At 44.5% G+C, this 18,220-nt stretch overlaps 1 protein-coding gene across 1 annotated transcript in view; it reads left to right on the forward strand.

Moving 5' to 3' along the window:
• LOC100697840 (discs large homolog 1-like protein) overlaps positions 1-18,220 on the forward strand; it is a 104,742-nt gene that overhangs the window by 934 nt on the left and 85,588 nt on the right. Inside the window, 1 exon segment of the mRNA XM_013266627.3 lies at positions 3,409-3,540. Coding sequence (XP_013122081.2) covers positions 3,409-3,540 — 132 coding nt within the window.

An 18,220-nucleotide genomic window follows, 5' to 3' on the forward strand; every position in this document is an offset into this window, starting at 1 on the left:
TGAGCTGAGCGGAGCCGTGCCAAGTCAGGTGAAGTCAGTTAAAGTAGGAGCTAGCCGGTTAGCCACTGCTGCTAACCAAGTTGTAAATGGGGCACCTTGTGTGGAGAACTAAAAATAAACTCTAATATGAATAAAATATTCACCTCGTCCTCAGCAGTCAGCGCGCGATTTATGAATATAATGAACTGTAAAAATTTAGAAAAATATTCTGAGGTAGTTTACACGTTATTAACCGTGTCTAACTGTACTTTTATCCCGGGAAAAATAAAGATTGTGCCCCGGGCGGTGGAGGCAGTAAGTTAAAGAAAAGCCACTTATTTAAGTCAATGAAAGATTCTCAGCGCTAAGTGCACATTTCATGAATTAGATTAACTGTAAAAATTCAGAAAAATGTTCTCATTTTGTGAACTCCTTCATAAATACGGAGACCTCCACTTTAATCCCAGGAAAAATAAAGAGAATTTCAAAAGCCTTGGAAATGGTGAGTCAAATGCCTCCTAATTATCCTTAGTAATTATATTTAGCCTCCCTCAGTATGAAAAGACAAGAAACAATTTAATGATCGTTTTTTTTCTGCAAACTGCAAAAACAAACCTAAACTGTGCCGTCAGTGTGGATGAGTCACTACACAAAATATTCAGTGTTTCAGTGTGTCGAGTCATTGTAGTTCACATACAGCCCAGTCTGAGCTCAGGTGGGCTGCACCAGCAAAACCACTGCAGTTAAAAAAAAGTCTAAATGTTCCTTTTATTCAGTGTAAAAATAATGTTCACCTGAGCCTGAACCATAAAGACCTCACTGCTGAAAAGTATTTGTCCCTCTGCATTAAAAACCTTCACAGGTGGAGATTTTCTAACTAAACAGCAGCATTTTGTGCCTTTAACAACTTATTTAAATATAAAAATAAATCACACACAGCCACTCCTGAGTGAAGCTGACACGGACATAAAACATGTGTTTTATTGGAAAGTGTGAGCTGTTAATGACTCCACTGCTCTTGAATAGGACACTTTGGCGTGCCCATTCTGGTCCTCGGGCCACATATTTGACAAACTTCATGTAACTGAAGAACGTGGAGAAAGACATCAGCTGATACATAAATGAAGTCTTTTAAAGTTGGCAGCTTCCATTGTAATAAACACCACATAATGCACCAGTATAATGTTTATCATCATGTATTTAAGCTCCATGTTTTAGCGCTCACAGTGACGCCTGCAGATATGTTGATTTGGGTCAAACCTCAAAGACGGACACAAACAGGGAAAAGGAGGCGTTTTAATTTAAAGCTGTTAATTGGCTGAGGTAATTTTCTGCTCGTTTAGAAACTGACATGTGGGCTGTGAGGTCAGCTGTGAGGTCAGCGTATCAGGCTGAAGCATCAGGTCAGCTGAGGGTTTGTAGGGCGTCACAATCTCTCAGTCTGAAACTTTCACTTCCTAATAAACCAGAAGTGAAGACGGAGAAGTGTGATATTAAATCGCCTGGTTTATGTTTTATGTTGTATTTAAAGTTCATACTTTCAATTAATGTGGCTTTTAAAATGAGATCTGTGGTTTTCCACCTCAGTGTTACACCTTCTAACTCAGGCGTGTGTGCAGGTTTTCAGCAGCACTTGAAAAGCTTTATTTCTTAAAGCACTCGACCATAAAGTTATTAAAGTTGGTGTCTTTGATTCGAGGCGTCTTCATTCAGTGAAACATTCCCTCTGAGGTCGAGTTCAGCTGGACTTAAACGATTTTTGGTGCTTTGTGAACGTAGACTTGGTTCTTTCCTGGATGTTAACAGTGACGCGCGAGTAACAATGAAGGAATCCAGAACTGAACAGGATCCTGAGGCAGCTTAAGGTTGGCAGGGCGTGATCTCTGAGACAGACTTTGGCAGATATCAGGATCGTTACAGACACTCGAACATTCGTGAGCGAGGTGACATTTATCGGCATCGTGGTCGACGTGTTTCTTTCATCACGTCACTTTCGTGATGACGAAACGTGGTTCAGTGAAGAGCTGAAGCCTTAAAACCGTTCGGTCACACAGGCCTGGAGACGGCAAAAAATAGTATTCCTAAACTGACCAATCCAACGTGACCGAAGCAACCACAACCATGTTTCTGGTGCAGCGTCCTCTCTGTGACCGACTGCGACACCAGCAGCCTCTCGCCAGCGTTTCCAGCTGCACGTTGTTTTATGGTTTTGATGGTTTTATGTCTTAGTTGGAGTTTTCTCTGCTGGTTCCAGCGTGAGCCGAAGGATTCAGGCTTCTTACCTAAATTAAGCTTGAAACAACAATAATGAAACCAAGACCAGAAGCAGGATGCAGCTAACTGCCAATTCATCTAAATCAGTGCTGACGGAGGCGAGAGGCCCAACGCGCCGCCTCCTCAGGCTTTGCGTGTTTTATTTACAGGCGAGACTCACAGCCAATCAGCAGCAGGCATGAATCGAAGTGAGAGAGCAGGTTAATGATGGTAGAAACAACAATCTGATGGTAAATGTGTCCCTGTGTGCATAACTGTCCAGGAAGCATCAGTTTTTTTAATAAAGTACATCTGTCTGTGTGAGGTTATTCTGATATCTGTCCTTTAAATCATCCAGTTAATTAGAAAGAAGTCGTAAGAGTCACATGACATCGCTCAACAATAACGACTCCTGGAGATTCCTTCAGAAGTTCTGACTTCCTGAAACTCGGCGCCAAGCCAACGTTCTCGCTGCTGTGCTGCAGCTCAACACACTGACCTTTATTTAAAGCTGATTCACCAACAAGTAAATCAGCAGAAATGTGACCATCAAACAGAGTTACAGTCAAAGTCCTGAATCTTCTCCACGTGCAGCTCCAGCGATGTGAAGTGTGTTCAGCACTGTTTGGATGTCTGTGATCGATCGGTGTTATTGGACGATGATCTGCACTGAAAACGATGTTTAGTTGAAGCCTTGAATTTAAAACAAAGTTCTGAATGAAGCCTTCGGGTCATAATTTGAGTCGACTTTTTATTTACTACTTTCAGCTTAATCATTTTATCAGATTTTCTTTGGTCTGAATGTGACTGTCAGCAGCAGACGTAGTAAATCTGTCCTTAATGCTTCCCTCTGAGCCAAGCCTGATACTCTGACCTTTATACTTATCCGCTGGGGAAAGGCCTCTTTAACTTCATTTATACTCCTTTAAAACCTGCCCGCAGTCTTAAACGCATGCATATTTGGATTTTTAAAGTATTATTTCACTCTCCTGGTGCGTGCGTGCTGCCAGTGCGGCTCAGCGTTTCAGCACAGAGGGATTATTTGTGCCTGTCTGACGGTTTGAAGCAGTGCTCTGCTGCCATCTCGTCTCAGATCAGTCCTCGTTAGTCGCTGAGCTTCGACTCTGTCGTATCCCCGGCTCACCTCTCTCGCTGCTTCCTCCTCCTGTTGTACAGACGCACAGCGAGCGCTGCAGCTGCTGGAGCAGTACCGGGCCAAGCTGAACCACACCGAGGACCGGCAGCTCCGACACTCCATCCAGAGGGTCATCGACATCTTCCAGAGCAATCTCTTCCAGGCTCTCATAGGTACGATCGAGGTCTTTGTACTTCAACAGTTTATGTCACAATCTTTAGATGAATGAGAACACTGAGCTCATCTGTAGGTGACACAGCCACAGAGTTATTTAACCCTTTTAGGCCCACCGGAGCGTGCACGCTCCCATTTGTGTCACCACATAAGTTAGCGCAGTTTCCTTTTACATATGACTGCAGCATCAAAAACTTTACAATCAGAAGTGCACTGCCGATCCGATCAGCCGTTCATAACATAGTTTTTTCCCCCACAGGACTTTTCAAAGGTTTACTGGCATTATGGAAAGTCATGTTTGACTTTTTGCCTTTTGTGTAGTTTCTGGGAGGCTGTTGGAAATAGTTTATTTTGATGCACATGCTGTTTTTTTTGTTTTTGTTTTTTTGTTTTTGCAAATTGTGCACAATAATGTTTATTTTCGTTTTTGCTGCAGTTTATAAAAATGAGTGTGCCTCAAACAGGGGTGTAATTTCCAGGGGGGTTAGGGGGGTTATGACCCCCCCATATGATCAGACCCAACCAATATAACCCCCCCAATAAAATTATGAATTATCTTGCATAAATAGGCTGTTGATTTTCTTTACTCATTTCAGGTATTACCAGCAGAATAGTTGCATGTTTAATCATCTGGGAATTTACTCAGATTTATTTATTTTTTTAGACGGAGATCTTGCCCCCCCCCCATGTTCAGCACAAAGTTACGCCAATGGCCTCAAAAATGAAACTATGAAGACCCTCAAAATAAATTTCCTGTGGTTGGAAACTATTTTGTGCAACCTTTGCAGTTACAGTTTTGAGGCATAAACCTCTGAAGTCTCTGTAAGGACAAAGATTTCCAATTTTGTTGTAGTTTATTCCACTTTTTTGCAATTTATCTAGTTACTGTTGGACTTAATCCTTACATCTTGTTTAATTTGGGATATAACGGTTGTAGTAATGTATAAAAACTTGAAATGCTCCAAAATGGCACTGCAGCATGTGAAAATATAAAGATGAGCTCTGGCAGACTTGGTGGACTTCCATAAACCAGACCAGGCCTGGAACGACTTTTGGGGTATTTTTGGTATTTCTTGTTCACATGTTGTGTAAAAATCACAAAGTATGTCTACATCATGGATCTTAAGATGTTTCAATGTCTGATTGCCATCTGATATGTCATCAATCCTTTATTATTATTGTTATCATTCTTATCATGATGATGATGATGATGTTATGAAGGCACTTGTGGTACGTTCAGTCGTCCTCCTCTGTGTCAGTGAGAGCTGTCTGATGAGTCACGCTGACGTTTCCACTAACAAAGAGCTTTTAAAAGATTTGTTATTGTGTGTTTTATTAAATGAATGTATATAAAACAGTTGAGTGGGTCTGTGAGGACCTGACATCATATCTGTATGTTTTTGGCTGCATGGCAGCACACAGCGGTCTGAATATAAAGATTTCCATTCAAACTGGAGCAGACTGTTAGTGGCGGCGACGGTTCCCTGAGCTCTGATTCAGCTCTGCGGGTGTAAGTCGGAGACAGAACGAGAGGGACGGTCGCTGTTCAGTCGGGAGGAGGAAAAGCAACAATACAGATCAGTGTTTGGTCCTTGCAGCATCGTTTGCACATGTGCAGCTCATTCATGTCCGTGTCAGCTGCCCTGCAGTTAAATGAACGCGCTGCGGCCGCTCACTGAGGAAAGTAGACCCAAAACATTACACATGAATGAAATGTGAGCCACACGTGAACACATCACTCACACACTGCGTCTGATTGGATCGCTCTGACCACGTTCACGTAACCAGAGTTGACTTTTTGAGCTCTAATGTGGAGAAAACCACTAATTAAATCCTTTATTTAAAGTCAAATATCACATGATAATTATCACTGAAGCGATAATGTGCTTCCACCTCAAGGTGACCTCTGACCTCGTCACATTTGTGCGTCTGTAGGGTAGAAACGGCCTCGTGGCTCGGGGCTGTCTCTGCTGTGAGGCGTCAGTGGGGCGAGAGGCCGTAAAGCTCGTCAGTGTGTTTGTGTGCAGAGCTGTTTTCTGTAGACTAGCACAGTTTTACTGGATCAGGCTCATCAGCACTGCATTGTTGCTAATTTAAAGCCTTAACAAGCTGACCTGCAACACTTTAGCTGCTCCTTAATCCTGAAAACAGAGCGCTGACAGCCGAGTGCAGTCTGAGACGTATTCACATTCATTTCATCCTGAAATTATGCAAAACAATGAACCAAATCAAACAGGCTGATACTGCACTGAAACCTTATCAGCTGATAAGATGTTTATGCTTATTGTGTCATCAGCTTTGTGCTGATAAATGTTCAACAACTGATGAAGGCAGACTGTGATTTCAGTCCTCCTCAGATGACCTGTGTGAAAGAATCGCGGTGACATCGTTGGTTGTGGCTCCAAAACAATAACTCTGTGCTGAGGGAAGTTTAACGTATCGGAATTTTTATTTTTTATTTATTTTTGTATTTTGTGTTACAAAACTCGTATTTTGCCTTGTTTGAAAGGCACCTCTGTCCGTCACAGAGCTGCTCCTTCACCTCTCCCAAAAAGTCCACATGGGCTCGTGGTTCAGTTCAGGTCGCGATGATGAAAACAGCCTTTGATTAAAAAAAAAAAATCCATGTAGAGAAGGTGAAAGCTGTGAAATGTGCCCGACTCCCGACCAGAAGACCAGACGACCCTGCGTCCTGCCCTCGGGGTCATCTGGGTTCCCTTTAATTTTCGAGGAAATCCTGTTAAACTAAACCAAACCTGTTTTTTATCCGTCCGTTTTCCACTGCTCATGCAGAGCCGAGTCACATCCCGATGCTCTGAGCCAACTCGGCCGACTCCTTTCAGTGTGGAGCAGCAGGAGCTCAGCTCTGAGTGACCGAGCCCAGACACACAACACATATTAGTTAATACAACATAGTTTTGTGTGTGTGAGAGTGACGTTTTTCACAGGTACACCAGGTTGACCTGAATCATGAGCTTCACATAATCAGCTGGCGGCTGTCAAACAGCCCGATGTGTCACAGTGATAACTCGCAGGGTAACGGACGGCTGAGCTCCTGACGAGCTCCTGGCCGTGGACGTGTTTCTCCACAGTGCATCAGCGTGTCGGCCTCTGCTGTGAATATCGATTTGTTTTTCCTGCAGACGGTCGTTTCTCAGTTTCACTGAGAAAAAGAACAAATCTGTTATTTAGCTGTTCGCCTCTCCTCTGTAATTACAGCGAAGCAGAAGTCGCCCTGCAGGTTTGAAGATGTCGGCGTTTCTCTGATGTTCTGCCAGCGTCGTGTTTTCTGATTGGCTGTCGCCTCGCTGCCGGCTAACGGGACTCTCCGAGTAAACGCAGAAGCAGCTGCAGGGTTAACGGACGCCGAGCAGCAGGAATGTGGTCCGATGTGTTTGAGTTTCCCAGGAACGACTCGCTGAAAGACTCAAACACTGAGTGTGTGTTTGTGTCCCGGGACTCGCCAACCACAGGAAGTCTTTCTGAACGTTCGCTTTAACTTTTTACACTTTCAGGTTTCAGTGCTGCCTTTCTGTCGGCTCACACGGCTCTGAGCGAACAGAAGGAAGCTGCGTTTAGTTTTATGAACAGATGACCTGTTTGTAGAGCTCACCTCAGTGTCCTGCTGCTGTATCAGTTTGGAAAGCACTTTCACCTCATTATCATAAAACAGCAGACAAAAGTCGGTTCTTTCTATCCACAGACATTTCCAAATCCCTTCTCATAAACAGGCACCAACTTTTCCTTGTAGCTACACTGATAACTTATAAAAACATTAGCGTTCAGGTTTGAAGCCGAGCGTCATTCAGACGCGTCACCGTCTCTGTGTCATGAGGGAAAGAAACTGTCACAGATTACAGATTATAGTCTGTCGTTCCTCCTCCGTGTTTCCTCCTTTTATCAGCAGGAAGCTGAAATGCTGTCGTGTGATTGGTGTAAATATTCCTCACGTATAATTTGAGCATGGCGGCTCGTTTCCCTCAGTCCTGCGTGTCCTGCAGCGCCGCTCTGTCTTCATCACTAATACATGAGTGGGATCATCAGTGGCCTGGATCCTGCCTTCCTGCGTCTTCCACCTGCATGTTTGCTCTGCAGCTTACAGCAGAGTCACGCCACACTGATGACTTTCTCATTCAGTGGGTGGAGGTGGTCTCGTCTCTGCTGTGTGGATGCTAATCGCGCGATCACCTCCAGCTCCTCTGAGGATGTTTGTGTTCAGGTGTGAAGCAGAGCAGAGTCTGTGGTCGTGGTTTCAGTCTGAAAAGGGCGGAGTCCCTGCTCCAGGGTAGGGATGAGCTGCTGCCCCGGGTAGAGGCGGGTTGGCGGATGCTGTCCTGATCTGCTGTTGATTTCCTGGTCGATGTTCCTAAAGAGAAGAAAATAATGGAAAGGAAGCGTCCTCGTGTTCTTAGAGAGAGGAGCTCAACAGGAGCCTGTTAAGGTGGACTGACTGAGATTATGTCTCCTGTACGTTGCGTGTACGTCCAGAGGAGCTGGAAGATGTGGCTGATTAGATGGGTGGATGTTTGAGTCTTTATGGTATCAGAAGAGTTTTTCTCGTCTTCATGTGACTTGTTTGAAACCCGTCTCGTCTTGTGATGAACTCCAGCTCCTCCATCATGCAGCTGGTGGTCCTCGTTCTGCTCGGTGTAGCGGCTCATGAACATCGAGGATCATCCAACCAGAGACCGGCTGAGACTGCTGGGACAGGCAAACACAAGACAGGAAGTGCAGGGCTAGAATGATTAAGGGCTGAACTTTCAAAATAAGAGTGAGGAGATGACATCATTTGGTTGTTTGGATATAAAAATAGGAAGTGAAATGTAAACTCTGGTCGACGATGGCTGGGCGAGCAGCCCGAGTAAAGTCTGAGAGTGTTTTTATGAAACATCTAATCTGTGACACAAAGTGAGCTGCTGAGTATTTGAGGATTAAACCTGTGGCTAGGGCTGCACGATTTTGCATAAAATGAGAATCACGATTTTTTTGCTTAGAATTGAGATCACGATTCTCTCACGATTTTCTTTTCCAGTATAAATATTTATTGCACTTATTAACTGCACATCAACTTCGTAACAGTTGAGACTGAACATAAAAACAATAAATAAACAAAAACAATAAATGAACATAAAAACAATAAATGCCTCACATTTTGTCGTTGCCGCAAAATGTTGTACTGCTTGAAATTCCGTCTCCACCGTTGCTCGACACTGCGTGTATAGAGCAGGTAGTGCAACAATAGAAAAATAGTTGCGGGACGGCACTGTGTAGCGTTTGTCTAGGGTGTTGATTATTTTCCTAAATCCCTCGTTTTGCACAGTGTTGATGGGGGCCATATCTTTAGCCAGGTGATAAGTGATCGCCTCCGTAATTTCTTTGTGCCTGCGGGAGTTCGACGGGTATGGGGAAGCGCTGTATAAGGTTCCCGTTATTGATGTTTGGGTGGTTGACCGGGACGGATTTTCTCCTGTCACTTTCTCGTGTTCTCCGTTGTTTTTTCCCTGCCAATTTGAGCATCACGGCACAGCTTCTGTATCACGTGGTATAAGGCTCCGCCCTTGTCATTTGTTGAGCAGGAAGAGTGAGCGCTTGTTTTCATGCAGATTACGTCCCGGATCAAAATGCGGTACAATCGTCGTCGTCTTTTTTTTTTTTTTTTTTTAAATCGTTGTCATTTGGAAATGAGATCACACATAAGTATGAATCGAGATCGCGATTTTCTAACGATTAATCGTGCAGCCCTACCTGTGACGTGTTTTTGTTGGTCATCCGTCACACTTCCTCTAATCTTAGCTCTTTGTTTTGGCTGATAGAAATGAATCCTGTCGTCTTTTTCCTCACTCACGGGTCTCTTTGGGGTCTTGGTCACGCACACAAGCACCAAAGGTTTCCACATGTTCAGTCCCATACTCGGTGTTATCGTACTTCAAAGGAAATTAATTCATTTTTTCTTATTTATGGTGAAAAATGTGATTCATGCCGGAGTAAACGAAGCCCTGCTTTGAATGATTAAAATATTTCCCGCTGATTTTCCTGTTTGTTGACGCTGGCGTTTCCCCCGACGACGGCTCGGTTTTGATCTGGGTTCAGATCGATAAGCTGGGAGCCGAACGGATCGCGTGTTGCTGACAGACGTGCTCCGTCTCCGCTCTTTATCTTCATCAGATTATGGCAGCTGCAGCTTATTAATGATGATTCTCCGGGTTTCATGCAAAGCGCCTGTTTAATGAGCTTTCTGTAAGCCGCACTGATCAAAGTTAATTTGTAAGTTTAAAGAAGAAACATTTTGTTTGGAGAAGTCTTCACCACTGAGACCATCCTGTAAAAATAATTGGACCCAGCTGTATTCATTAAGTTTTTTTCTGGCTGATTTCTGACTGACATTAATATTTTGGTGGTGTGAGAGGATACTGGTGTAGTAGATACTCAGAGAAACGACGAGTCAGACTCTTTATATCAGGACGAAAGCCCCCAAATCCTGGTTTTAATCATTTATGTGTGTTTGATGGGGGTTGTAAAGATTTCCTTTTAGGACATCGGGACTGAGGTGAGATGCTCTGTGGGTCGGTCTGTGTTTTGTCCATCTTTCCTCTGATTGGCTGAAGAGCAGGTTGGTGGTCCTCACCTGTTCATTTACAGCTTCACATTTGTGTTCTTGGACACTCCTAGGGTAGCTTTGCATGATTTACAACTCAAAATAATCCTTTTTTGTCTTATACTGGGCAGCTAATCAGTTCATCCCTACATTTAAGCTAACTTTATTTTCATTGGCTGCCCCTCGTAAGAATGTGGACGGGGCTTCTGAGATGAGCTTTGCTCGTACTTCCACTCGGCTCATCATTAGAAGCTCGAACATTCAGGAAGAGCAGAAACTGTGCCTCAACAAAAGGCTGCAGCTTTGCTCGGCGCATGAATCCCAGTGTAGAAGGCGTACGCCTGCGCCGCGGTTTTAAATTACAGCGGCTCGAGCAGAATTATAACCTGGTATGATCGTATAATCCAAGAAAGGTCAAATGCTCGATCAGGAGCAGTAGTGTTGGATTAACACTCACTGTGCTGCTGAATGACTTTTCAAACGTGGCTTTTTACAGGGAAATTCCTCAACTTTACTTAGACATAAATAAATAAATGGAGCACAATGGGGCGGGGGCGGGGTCACAGGGATGTCTGGCAGGGAGTTTTGGGTCCTGTGCAGGGGAGGATCCGCCACCGGCCCCCACTAAAGACCTGCAAACATCACGTCGTCGACAGACTCGGAGAGAGTTTTACTTCCTTTTTCGTCCCCCTCAGCTTGAGCTGAACTAAGCAGCGAGTGAGTTTGGACGTTTACAGAGAAGTGAAAGCTGCTCCAAAGAGGTGCGTTTGATTCATAACACAAAACGAAGGAAATGAGGAGCAAGAAAATAAAAGTCAGTTTGTCTGGATTGTTTTGCTAATCTTCAGAAGGCAAATAGTCATTGCATGTAGCAGTTATTTTTGTGGAAGCAGCGTTAGCATGTGTCACGTGACCTCAGCATCATACAGACTTCCTGTGATGTCGTCTCTGAGGTGTGATGAAGAAACCTCGTGTTAATGAATAAAACTACCGCCGTGGTTTTGAGTCGTTCTCGACTCCTTTAACGCCGTTTCCTGTTTTCTTGCGGTGCTTTAGCATCGGTCAGAGAATCGGCTCCACCTGCCGTTTGCCTTCATCCACCAATCACCTCTCATTCGAGCAGCTGCGGGCCAATGAAACGAGTGCCTGCATCTGTTATTACCACCATTATTTGGAGTTTGAGCTGGAGTTTACGTTAAGAAGCTGAACTCTGTCATCGTGACTCATGACTTTAAATAATAATCACCTTCATCCCGTCTTACTGACGCTGCCGTGCTTCTTCCCAAACTCCTTCCTCTGGCTCTGTGTGCCCGAGGCCTGGGCGTGTTTGTCACGCTCACCCTGACGTCCCAGCATCCCTGATGGAAAAATGGATTTCTGCCACACAGTTTTCCAATCTGCCAACCCCCCCTTTCACCAAAAGGAGACGTGTGCAGCAGGCCGAGCATGGTGTAATCCCTCTGTGGACACGACGATTACCCCCGGTTCATAATCCACCACCCCCCACCCCCTCGCTGCTGCCGCTGATTTGCAGAGAGCGCGAGCCGCCAGCTTCAGTTTGTTTTCCTTCTCATTCTTTCTGTTCAGACCGGCTTGATTCCTCTGTCAGAAACAGATGGCATCCCACGAATCTTTTCAATTTAATAAACCAACATCGAGTTTTCAGCCCAGAAGATTTGGATGTTATTCTGCTAATTGCTGCCGCTCTGAGCTCGGCTGCTTTTGGCTGCCCCAGAATTTAGGTTTCGAGCGCTGAAGGTCGAAACTGCAGCTCATAATTATTGTAATTAAACCAAGATATTCCCGCCTCAGAAAGGCTCACCTGGTGGAAGGAAAAGCATCCAACTTATGTCACGTTATAAGATGGAAACTGTGGATTTTCTGGTTGTTTCTGAGTATTTCACAAACTGGAAAATGGAGCTTTGAGAGACCAAAACTAAAATAATTTCCCAACAACACTGCACAGATTTTTGTTCCCTGGACTTTGATTAAATAGATTGAAAACTGTTAAAGTGGAAACATTTTAAACGCATCTTCAGTATTTTATAACTGATGTGAGTTAATGTCGGGTTTGCATTCATGATATTTTAGGTTCCCTCCAGGAAAAGGTGGTTATATATTTGGTTTGATGTGCTGCTGTTTGTTAGCAGGAATAATGGAAAAGATCCGAGTCATTGATCCGGGAATGTTTGGACAGATTGTGCCATAACAGGATTTGGCAACATGGGAGATTTGGTGTCCTCGCAGATGCAAAACAACCTGAAATAAGAAATGTTTGTACAACTCTGAGTGAATGTGGAGCTGCTGAGTTTCTGCCCGTGAACAGTTGGTCATTGTGCTCTTCTCATTTAAATCCTGAGGAAGTTCAGCGATGGTGCTTCCCGAGCTGCTCCCGATCGTGTCGTTGATAATCCAAACGGAACATTTCCTCATCGCTGCAGCGTTAGAAACACTCTCTCTCTTCCTGAATGTTTGGCAGAGGAAACGTTTCCATCACCTCTCAGTTTGTTGTGTGATAATTCTGCCCCTCCTTTGTTAAAGCCGTGAGGACCACACACTGAACATTAAACACAGGAAATCTCCACGTCTTCATCTCCTCACACAGCTGCAGATTTAACGTGTACGGTCACGTCTGTGAATGCTGCGAGTTTGTCCAAACCACGCCTTTATCCAAACCAGCTCGAGTCTGCTGATGGTTCTCACCAGTCCGTTTGGAGGATCAGGTCTGCCTCAAGGATCCAGGTTCCTCTGATTGTAGTTGGGAACGCAGTTGTTGTTTTTTGTGATTTGGGGAATGATGATGATGAAGCTTTATTTGTCACTTGCAGTTGCCTGCAGTGAAATTGGACCTCTTCAAACCAAACGTACATTACACAAACATCATGTCGGGTAGACGGGTCAGAACAGGTAGCATCAAGAAACACAATGAAGTGTTCAACACAACAAATTGTGACTAAAGCTGTGATAATTCAGCAGGTTTAAGAGGCCTCGGGCTGTGACACATGGGAATAACACGGCGACGGCTTCTGAAGGCGTGTCAGGATATTTTGTGTTGAGTCAGATCAGTTTTAAGTGAAGCTTTCGATGTTGCATTTATAATCTGGACCTCTGCGATCGTCCCGACGTCACTCGATCTTCACGGCGGCACACACAGCGGCACCCAACGATGCTATTCTGAGCATCATTATGAAACATGGAAATTATCTGATTATTTCTCCTCAAAATCAAGCCCAGTTTCATCCTTTGGAAGCTGTGAGGGTGTCGGCCCACTTGTAGCTGCACCTCAGCACAGCCGTGCCTTCAGCTGAGGCGACACTGAGGAGCCTTACCGAGGGGTCATGGGGCAGCGCTCTTATTCTGAAACTACAGGAAGGTGTTTCTCCAGCTGAAATGTGAGAGTGGAGGAGTGTTTCTGTGTGTGATGGGAGAGCTTTTACTTTAAAGACACGAGTGGACACACAGATTTACTGCTTTGTGTTTACATCACGATGTACATGGTTTCATTACAAACATACAGTGTCATGTTCAGGCTTGTGAAACAGGTTGTTGTGGGTTGTTTTAATAGTCGTGATGTCGTTCCTGCAATCAGGAACCAGTTTTAAAGCTTTTAATAACTGTTTAAGTGGAGTGTTTGGGGTTTACTGTACGTGAAACAGCTGAAAGACACTCACACACTGAACTACACGTTTAGTGTGAGTCGTATTTCAGCGCGAGGCTCCTAATGAACACGACGGTGCTGCCCGTCCTCACACGGGCACAGCTTTGACTTTCAGCTGAGCAGTAACCTGTTTGTTAGGCAGATGTGTGACAAATGAAAGGAAAAACACGTGGAGTGGGCAAGTGTCACATCAATCTTATCACAGCAAGCAAGAGGAGGACAAACAGGCTCAAACCCCCAAATGTTTGTATGTTTATTAGTAAACATGAGGGCATGCAGGGAGAATAAAGGGATTTTTCATGATGTTAAAGGTGAAATATATATGAGTGAGTTTTCAGGGAGCATCGGTATTTCATCAGTTTGATCTAATATTTATTTTCTCGGCTTTTTAACTGTTTATTTGTTCGTCTTTCTGTTTCTGCTGTGACAAATCTGACCCTGGATCAGCGACTCTAAGTCTCTCTGTCACTCTGCGGCTGTTTCCAGGCTGTGAGTGAGATTCATAAACCTGGAGATGGTTTCCAATGTTCCGCTTTTAGCCGTTTGTAGTCGTCGGTGGGATTTAGAAGATTAATCAGTGTTTGATCGGCACTCCTGACCTCTGCGAGCTCTGGGTGTGGCCAGTTCATGCTGCATGTTTCGCGTCAGGCTTTGTGGTCGTGCTGATAGCGACTGCAGTCTAAACAGGCGTGGTCTTAGAGCGGACAACAGACGCTGCTGTGTCCTACTCAGTCTAACTGGTTAATGTGATCACAGTCAATGGGCCAGTTATCTGTCAACTGGTTTTAATTAAGTCCCAGTCCTGCAGGTCAGAAATGAGAGCTGAAGACGTCTGAGGAAACTCTGATCTGTGACTTCTTTGGAACGTCCCACTGTGGAAATCTCAGACCTGTGGATTATTCACCGTGTACTCGATTTATTAAACTTGTTTGTTTTTGCATTTAGGCCGATGATGTGCTGCTCTGCTTCTCAGTCAAAGAAATTTTTGCATAAACTATTTTTTAAACATTTTGATTAACGGATTATTTGAATAGTCCAAAGTCTCGACCATCCCATAATCTGAGGTACGGACCAGGTAAAGGTTCCTGCTGAGCTGCTGGAGAGCAGCGACCCAGAAACTCAGATGCTTCCTGGTTCCTACAGTGTGGATAAAGTTGGTCTTTGTTATTGTTTAGGAGCTGCCTTTAGACATGAGCTGTTTTATCAAAGTTATGAAGTCCTTTGTGTCTGTGTGTACAGACTCCACCACACAGAGGTCCTCTGCAGTCCTGCAGCCGCCGAGCGTTTAAGCTCAGTTTCAAACAGATTTCAAACATTTTAGTCTCGGTTAATAATCGAAACCTTAAATGTGCAGAGAAAGTCTCGGGTAAAAACAAACAAAACTAAGCATCATCTTTGTGGTTACGCTGTTCAGGTTGAGCATCTTTGAAGAGTTTAATGTTTGACTGAAATCAGGGAGTCTCTGGTGTTTTTTACTATACTTTTATTTTCTTTCTGGTGTTTAAATTCTGAACCTTTCATCAACTCCTGCTTTTAAGAAATGGCAGGTCATAGAAACCTTTGCACAATCCCAGATTGCTGCAGTGTTTCCAGGTTCAGGTTCTCTGCGGTTCCTTCGTCTTGCAGACTGTTTGACAGCCTCTGCTGTGACCGCAGAGGCTGTCAAACAGAAAGCTCTAAGTTGGGAAGCAGCTCGCTGGTTTCACTGTAAAACGATCTCCGAGTCTCCCACAATTCCACAGAGGCTTCTCTTTTATTGGGCATCAATTCAGCGCCGTGTTTAAGGTCGTCTCCTGAGGACAGACGGACTGACAGCAGGGAAACCAGCGCTCACACGGTCAGGTGACCCCGGATCCTTTCATTTACTCTGGCTCAGTTTGCACTGCTTAAGTTTAAAGAATAAAAAAGCTGCATAAAAACACTTCAGTGAAAGAAGCAGCTTAAGCTGGTTTTAAGTGCAGGTGAAAGTCAGTGTGTGCAAACTGCACTCGATTAGACCTGTTAGATTCTCCTCAGTTTAACAGTTTGGTTCGTTTTACAGAAATCTGGAAACTAAATACTCAGAAAAGGATTTTCCCATGAAATGTGATCAGTGACTGTGCACATGCAGGTTATGTCCCGGGGACCAATGAAATTAAAGCTGTCCGGAGGACTCTGAAGCTAGATGCTGAGTAGTGTATGCTGTATGTTACAGCCTCTAGGGGGCCCTGGCTGGAAAAACAAAAGCAGACCTGACATTGAGCATCATTTCTGGTTTTTATTTCTCGTCATTCGTCTCCATATTTCATCGTTTAATCCGTGTAGCCTGCTCATGGTGACCTCCACCTCCCTGTAATCCAACTTTGTCTTTCTCTCTGTATTTGTTTGTTTAAATCTACACTTTGTGCAGCATCTGGTCTCTGCAGGAGGAACTGCAACATGCTGCACACAGTTCACGCTCAGCGCCTCTGTCACTGTGTTAGCACAGTGATGCAGGGCAGCGTTATAATGTTATGGTATCTTTCACTTTGCTGTCTTTAAAGGAACGGTCAGTAAATGTTATTAAGGTTAATAGAAAAAGTGAGTATACTCATAAAAACAGTTAATATACAAACGCATGTAATTAAATCTGCCATTAAACTAATGCATTAGCTAACAACAACTTATAATTAATCTATTAAAAACACAGTCGTCATGTTCCTCAGTCATACTGGAATACTTTAGCCTGGAGGAACAAAGTGTTACGGCCTCTCCCAGAGGAAAGAAAGCTGGATTTTTATCAGCCGGCATTCACAGCTGAGGTAAACAGTCGAGTGACGGCGTTCCACGGATGGTGAAAAATTCCTGGGTGGATCCATCGCGTTTCTACAAACGGTGTTAGAAACATGGCGGGTGGCTGCGGCTGCTGTGGGGCGGAGTTTAAATGTAATGATTTCGATCTCTCTGAAACATGTTTGTCCTATAACAGCTGCTGTAGCATGTAGCTACGCATGCGCTTGAATTAGGAACAATAGGAAAGCAGAAGCAAATGGCTGCAATCTGCTGACATCCACTGGTGAAAGTTTTATCCTCCAACTTTAATTTCTCTCATTTCCAGCTCAAGATTTTGATTCTTGGACTTGAGCTTTGGATGATTTTTTTTCAGCTAAGAATAATCCTTCTTTGTCTCAGTTCGTTCCTCCTCCGATTGAAACAAGCTCCCTCTGCTCCACTCTGTGTGTGAGGAGGTGCACACACAGTGAGACTGAGAGCACCTCCTTTTTCATCTGCTGGACTCTTCAGGATTATTTCACTCATCAATAACTTCTGTGTATTGATCTGTTATCTTGGTAATCAGAAGGTTGCCGGTTCGAGCCCCGGCTCGGACAGTCTCGGTCGTTGTGTCCTTGGGCAAGACACTTCACCCGTTGCCTGCTGGTGGTGGTCAGAGGGCCCGGTGGCGCCAATGTCCGGCAGCCTCGCCTCTGTCAGTGCGCCCCAGGGTGGCTGTGGCTACAATGTAGCTGCCATCACCAGTGTGTGAATGTGTGGATGACTGGATGTGCAAAGCGCTATACAAATGCAGGCCATTTACCAACGATGTAACCTACCCCGGTGTTGATGCCGGTGTGTCGTGTGTTGTTTACCTCGTGGTCGCGTCCTGGTGATTTAGAAACAAACAAAACGCTGCAGCTTCTTCCCTCTGGCGTCCTCGCTGTTTGTTGTGGTCGGTTTGTTCTGAGTGAAACAAGTTTTTCCATTTCTTCGTACATTTCCTCACATCCTTTCTGATAGTTTCCAAGAATTACTGAGCAGGCCAATCACAGGCGCTGCACTGAGACGACGTGTAGTTATTCTTCAAGGGAGGTGTCGGTCTGCGGCTAATGACGTGCCCGCAGCGTAGATTTATCACAGAGTGTAAATCGCACAGCTTATGACTTTAACTGTGGGGCTCGGCATCAGCAGATATCCAACCGTAAAGTGTCTGTACGCTAGCTGAGCTTAAAGTGTGGATGGATCTCCACCGTCAAGTCTTTCACTAAGTGCCAAAGGTGTCACTGGTAAAACGGTCGGTGGGCTTCACCCTGTGGGGTCATGAGTGTGGCAGCCTGATGGGATCCAGCTGCTGCTGAGACTTTTCAGTTTGGGGCCACGATGCTGCAGATGAACACAGTTCACACAGTTGTGGAAACAAAGAGGCGACTTTGTATTTTTAGTTCTTGCATCAGCATCTGCGCTGATATCTGAGGCTATTTTCAGTCATCAAAGGCTTTTACAGAAGCTGCAGTCATATCAGTGAAAATCACAGCGCTCTCCTCCACTGATGTTGGCTCCATGTTGTTCTCAGTCATGTGACCGACCGGCCCATGAAGCACACCTGATGATAAATTCAATTCAATTCAATTCAATTTTATTTATATAGCGCCAAATCACAACAAAAGTCGCCTCAAGTGATAGTTGTGATATT

This window comes from Oreochromis niloticus, linkage group LG18 (assembly GCF_001858045.2).
Source record: "Oreochromis niloticus isolate F11D_XX linkage group LG18, O_niloticus_UMD_NMBU, whole genome shotgun sequence".
Classification (NCBI taxonomy): Eukaryota; Metazoa; Chordata; class Actinopteri; order Cichliformes; family Cichlidae; genus Oreochromis; species Oreochromis niloticus.